This window comes from Motacilla alba, chromosome 14 (genome assembly GCF_015832195.1).
Source record: "Motacilla alba alba isolate MOTALB_02 chromosome 14, Motacilla_alba_V1.0_pri, whole genome shotgun sequence".
NCBI lineage: Eukaryota > Metazoa > Chordata > Aves > Passeriformes > Motacillidae > Motacilla > Motacilla alba.
Genome location: NC_052029.1, coordinates 1,608,152 through 1,613,977, shown reverse-complemented (window position 1 = coordinate 1,613,977; position 5,826 = coordinate 1,608,152). Strand labels below are relative to the sequence as shown.

The window sequence follows — 5,826 nt, the reverse complement described above, 5'->3', positions numbered from 1 at the left end:
GCCTCTGGAGCAGCCTCAGGCACCGCTCTCGCCTCCCGAGCAGTGCCCACGTCTCCACAGCAGACAGAGTTTATCCTACAAAGGCTTTTCCACGGGCAGAATAACAAGTGTGCTGGAGCAAAGGGGTCAGCTTTCCTCAGGCAAAGCCATGCTCTGGACCTCCAGGATACAACCGTTAATTATTGATTGGTACAAATGCGGGAATAATTTACTCAAAACTATGTTGGATAAAGCAGCTGGATCCATGCTGTTTGGAGACGGATCCCTGCTTGTCCTAGCCAAGAGCTGAACAGAGGAGAGGAAGCAGAACACTGTCTCTGAACACAAGAAGCAGGATGGAAGCAGACCCAGCACTCCATGAGGCACCTGAGCAGCTCTGGGAGCACAGCCACCCCTCCACTGGGCACCTGGTGCAGGTATTTCATGTGCTGGTGTTTCCAGAGGCTGATTTTGGAGGGAGCTGAACCAAGAGGTGAGTTCCTGAGAGCAGGAAATGGAGCCCTGGAGTGCAGTGCTAACAAGCCCTGAAGCTGAGAGCGCGCTGACAGCCGGGGTCTGGCACCCCAACATGGAATCAGTGCATGTGCTCTGGACAGAGGCGCTCCCCAGCCCGGCGGGGCTGCAGCTCTGCCCTTCTGCTCTCGCAGCACCGCCCTGGGAGCTCAGAGCTCCCTGCCCGGGCTAGAGGGGCTGCTCAGTACCACAGCCTCTGGTCTGCCGCACACCGGACTGGTCTAACCACCACTAGTGTGCAGTCACGACCCCAACGACAGTGACAGCGGAGGCGAAACAGTCACATAAACACCCGGGACGCTGTCGCCGGGCCAGCGGCACAGGGGAGCTCAGAGGCGGCAGCGAGGAGGCCGCGGCCGGGACACGTCGCTCCGGTGGAGCCCGGTGCGGCCCCCCGGGCCCGCGCCAGGCCCCGCCCGTTGCCATGGGAACGGCCCGTACCCGGTGTCCCCGTGTCTCGGCCCCGCCGCTCCGCGCCCCTGGCACGATGGTTCCGCAGGGGGCGGTGACAGCGCCGGGGGAGCACGGCCCCTTTAAGAGCGACGCCGCCATGATCTGCCTGGTGCTGGGGCTCTTCGCCGGCCTCTTCCACAATGGTACGGAACGGAGCGGGACCGGACCCCCGGCCGGGGCCTGAGGAGCAGGGACCCCCGCTCCCCTTGTGCCTGAGGGCCAGGGACCTCCCTTCCCCGGGAGAGACCCCGCGGCTGAAGGCCCAGGCCAGGCCCCCCCTGTCCCTGTGCCGTCTGCGGCCAGGACCGCCCTGCCCTCCGCTGCGGGAACCTGGGAACCCCCTGTGTCCCCACGGCTGAGGGCCTGCGACCCCCCTGTGCCCGCTTGGCTGAAGGCCCGGAGGCGTCCCCTTTCCCCCTCAGACCTCTGCCCCGTCCCTGCAGCCTTCGGCGGGGTCAATGAACGAACCTTCGTGGCCATCAAACCGGACGGGGTCCAGCGGCGCCTGGTCGGGGAGATCATCCGGCGCTTCGAGAGGAAGGGGCTGCAGCTGGTGGGCATGAAGCTGCTGCAGGTGAGCGGCCGGGCCCACCCAGGGTGGGGGTCCCTGGAGTCGAGGAGCCCCTGTGGCCCCCCAGGCTTCGGCCGTGCTGCTAACTGCTGGGGGTTCTGCCTGTACAGCCTGCTGGTGTCATTCCAGCACCAAATCCTCGCAGCTCAGGGAGTTGGCACTGGGAGGGGTGATTCCAGCTGTGGGGAGCATGTCTGCCCTTGGCTGTGCCCGTACTCCAGGACCGGCACTGTAGGCTGGCAGCTGGAAATGCCTGTCTGTGTCAGGCTCCTGCTGTTTCACTCCTAGAATTGGGCATCTGTGCAAGAGCTTCATTTTCTTAATTTCCTGCGTCCCCAAGGCGCTGCCCTTGCCCAGATGCCCCTGTGTGGGAGCAGACTAAACTCTGTGCTCTGTGCAGGCCTCGGAGGAGCTGCTGAAGGAACACTACATCGCCCTGCGGGACCGTCCCTTCTACGGCCGCCTGGTGAAGTACATGAGCTCCGGGCCCATCGTGGCCATGGTGAGTGCTGGCCAGGGCCCCAGCGCCAAGGAACAGGGACAAAGTGCAAGGTGTGAGCAGCAGTGGCTGCTGGCACAGTGGAAGTAAGGTGATATCCCCCCTCAGAGGGTCTCTTGAAGCTGTACTGAACTGCAGGGATGTTTTCTGTTGTAAATTAAATCACAGAATGGTTCGGGTTGGAAGGGACCTTAAAGGTCTCATTCCACCCCCTGCCATGGCGGGGCACCTTCCACTAGACCAAGGTTGCTCCAAGCCCCATCCAGCCTGGCCTTGAGCATTTGGATTATTTTGGACAATTTGGATTATTTTCCAAAATCAACTTTGGAAGAATAATTTGGAGAGACCCTTTGCTGCCTGTCACCAGGATGGATCTGGTGGGGAATTCAGAGGGCAGATGTGACCTGCTGGGGCAGCTGTGGAAGCTGATCCTGCTTTTGCTCTCCTGTAGGTCTGGCAGGGCCTGGATGTGGTGAAGACAGTTCGCACCATGATTGGGGAGACCAATCCAGCTGAATCGAGGCCTGGCACCATCCGAGGAGACTTCTGTGTTGAAGTCAGCAAGTGAGAGCTTTGACTTCTTCTCTCAGTGTTTCAGGGCATTCTGTCCAGGCATTCCTGTGCCAGGCCTGCCTGATCCACATCAGTCTGCATTCCCAGAGCAGAAGTTCTCCCTTTTGTGCTCACACCAGAGCTGAGCTCTGCTTCCTAGGGTTGGCTTTATTAGGAGGAAGAGCCTGGGTTGTGTCTTTCCTTCCTCCTGAGTCCTCTGTTGAAAGCAGGTGGGCTTTGCCTGTTTTCCTCTGGTAATCAGGACTGTCAGGCTGTGAAGAGGAAGGGAGGCTCCCACTCAGTCCTTTTGTGGGAGCAGGTGAATATCCATGGGTGGTGACCTTGGGTGGCCCCAGCCTGGATTGTGGTAGACACAGCTCTAACTGATCCATCCTGCCTTAGATCTGTTTCCTGGTGTCTGATACCAAACCTGCTTTGATGGAAGGGGGAAAATCTGGAGGCACAGCTGGAATCACTGACACAAAAAAATGCACATCCTAGGGCTACAGCCACTTGCAGCTCCTCCTGTAGCAAACAAAAGGTTCCTCAGCATAGGAGGGGGGAGTGCTGGGAACTGGCACTGCTGGAAGGATGTGGTGTCTGATAGGAGGGGATATTGTGGGACAGGACTGGCGCCATTGGTTTAATAAAATTGGTCAAGGGGGAATTTTGCGGGCTGCAGCATCCCTCTGCCACCTTTCTCAGCTTGGTGAGAGCTGCTCCCTCTCTCCTTGCCCACAGGAATGTGATCCATGGCAGCGACTCGGTGGAGAGTGCCCAGCAGGAGATCTCGCTCTGGTTCCGCCCCGAGGAGCTGCCGTGCTGGGAGGACACGGCTGCGCACTGGATCTACGAGTGAGCAGCAATCCCAGGGGAAGCTCATCTTCCTGCTGGGACACAGCACATTTCCATCCATCTCATGGCAGCTGCTGGGGCTGGCTGCAGATCCTCGGTGGGATCCTGGGAGCTGGGCTGTGTGTGGAACTCTGGTTCAGCTCCTGCCAAGGGGAGCTCTTTCTTTTTTTCTCTCTGCTCTAGTAAGTAGTTGGTATTGTCGCTCTGTTTGCTGCAGCATCCTAAATCCCAAGTAGCTCAAGTGATTAATTGAAGCAAAACTTGGGCTCTTGGCCCATTCCTGGGTGTTCTCATCCCTGCCTGGAGCAGGAGAATGCGTTTTCCTTGCTGCTGGGAGAGGTGCTGGTCACAAGGTGATGGGCTTGACAATTTACCTGCATTTCTAGAAGGCTTTTCACCAAAGGCTCTTAAAGAATTGGGCTGCTGTAGGATAAGCAATTTCTCATTTTGGAGTTCTTTCCAAGACAAGGAATGAAGGATGGGACAATTCTCTCTCCCTTGGTGGGAGCCCTGGGTGCTGGGGCTGGCAAAAGCTCACCCAGTTTCAGACGTGATGAGGGAGTCCGTGGAAGGCAGATTCTCCAAGCGCTGCTAAACACACAATTCCTCAGGCTCTGCTTCCTGGGCTGTGGCCGCTGGGAGTGGGAAGCAGCTCCTTCAGGCCTGCTCTGCTTCTCTGGGGCTGCATGGCCCTGACCCAGCCTGACACCAGACTGTCCCTCCGTGGTCACTGATGTGAGGCAGCAGCACTGGGGCAGCCATGGGAATAGAAGAGGGAGAGGGAGGCAGGGAAGGATTTGTGGATCTGGGGCTCAGGAAGAACTATTTAGGGGAGTATTTAGCTCTCTCTTGTGCAGAGGCTGTGGAGTCCTGGCACTGAGCTCTGGCAAGTGCCAAGATCTTCCTTGTCCCCTTGAGAGCTTGAAGTGGAGCTTTCCTGCTGGGAGGGCATCTGGAAACCAATTTGTGATGGGCTGGACACCACCTGGGAGCTGTCCCTGGGCCACCCAACTCCTCAGAGCTGCGCTGTGTCTGAGGTCCCTGTGCAGCCTCACCAGAGCAAAAGGACAGTGATATGGAGTCCTGTCATGGATGAGGGACGTGGTTAAACAAGATCCCCGGGGCTTTCCTGTGTGCAGCATGAGTCTGACCTGTGCCCTAAAAGCCTGTCCCTCTGGGTGCTCAGCTTTGTAGGTGTTGGGGAATGAGGGCAGCTCTGGGGGAGCAGAGTGAAGTCACCCCCACTCCTGCTCCCTGCTGGCCCCATGGTGGTGGGGCTGAGCAGGGCAGGGGTGGGAGGTCTCCCTCCAGTGAGTGGGGCTGTCCAGCTGCCTCAGCCAAGGCTCCTCCTGCCTTGGGGCCTTTTCCAAGCACCTGTGTCCAGCTCTAAATACTTGACAGATCCCATTTGTTCCTGGAACTTGTCCACTTGGCTGAACTTGGAGTCTGGCTGCAGCAGGGCTGCAGGAGAAGGCGCTGGTGAGGACTGAGGTGTGAAGCCAGTGGGAGGAAGGCCACGTTTGTTAACAGATGCATTGAGAAGAGCTGTTGGTACCGAGAGCTCCGACACAGAAAAACTCTGCTCAAATAGCTGAGCTTCATCTCCTGCCATTGCCTCTTCCTGGAGGATCCCTCTTCTCCCTGTCTACATGGACGAGATTGAAGATGCCTCCTGGTTTCAAAGTGCACTGAACTCCAGTCAGAGACCGGACCTGACTCACTGAGACACAATCCCAGGCCCATCCTCTCCTCTCTGTGTGTGTAGGTTTGGTGTCTGCCATGACCTCGTCCTGCTCTGGGGCACGATGGAGCAGCAGCTGCAGGGAAAGGGCCCCCAGCGACACTGCTGGGAGCAGGTACAGGAGCTGAGCTGTGGCTGGTGTTCCTCGAGCCCCTGGGGCCTTTTAATTGCTTTGCATGTTGGTTTCTGCTGCTTCTCCTCTGTCCAAGACTGTGTTAAACTGTAATAATAAACGTAGAAGCTGTCTGTTGTTCCTCTTGGGGCCCTTGAAGGCAGGTGCTTGTCAAAAAGAGCTTGGGCAGCAGCATGGAGGGGAGGTTTTGGGTGCAGCAGTTGTGTGTCAGAGCTGGAGGAGGTGAAGGCAGCAGAGATGCCCTTGTCTCTGCCCTGTGCAGAGCTCTTGTGCTTCCCACTGAAGCAGAAGTCTGGCTGGAGTGATGTTCAGTGGAGCCAGGCTGCTGCTGCAGCACCACACACTCATGGCAGCAGAAACAGCAGGGTCTGTGCTCCTGCAGGACTCACAAAATTCCAGAATAATTGGGGTTGGAAAGGACCTCTGGAGATCATTCAGTTCCCTGTCAGAGCAGGGTCACATGGAGCAGCCATCACAGGAATGTGTCCAGGTGGGTTTGGAATGGTCCA

General features: G+C 58.0%; 1 protein-coding gene across 1 annotated transcript; it reads left to right on the top strand.

The window, feature by feature from the left end:
- Window positions 1-960: 960 nt before the first annotated feature.
- Window positions 961-5,430, top strand: NME3 (NME/NM23 nucleoside diphosphate kinase 3). The gene is made up of 5 exons (XM_038151326.1): window positions 961-1,109; window positions 1,410-1,540; window positions 1,938-2,039; window positions 2,488-2,600; window positions 3,330-5,430. Exons 1-5 carry the CDS (start codon window positions 1,001-1,003, stop codon window positions 3,445-3,447), a joined length of 573 nt encoding a protein of 190 aa, XP_038007254.1. The 5' UTR covers window positions 961-1,000; the 3' UTR covers window positions 3,448-5,430.
- The last annotated feature ends 396 nt before the right edge of the window (window positions 5,431-5,826 follow it).

Excerpts from the sequence above, each read along its gene's own strand:
- NME3 (XM_038151326.1), top strand. The coding sequence starts at position 1,001 with ATGGTTCCGCAGGGGGCGGTGACAGCGCCGGGGGAGCACGGCCCCTTT. Across the intron at positions 2,040-2,487 it reads CCGGGCCCATCGTGGCCATG|GTCTGGCAGGGCCTGGATGT; the intron begins GTGAGTGCTGGC and ends GCTCTCCTGTAG. Across the intron at positions 2,601-3,329 it reads TTCTGTGTTGAAGTCAGCAA|GAATGTGATCCATGGCAGCG; the intron begins GTGAGAGCTTTG and ends CCTTGCCCACAG.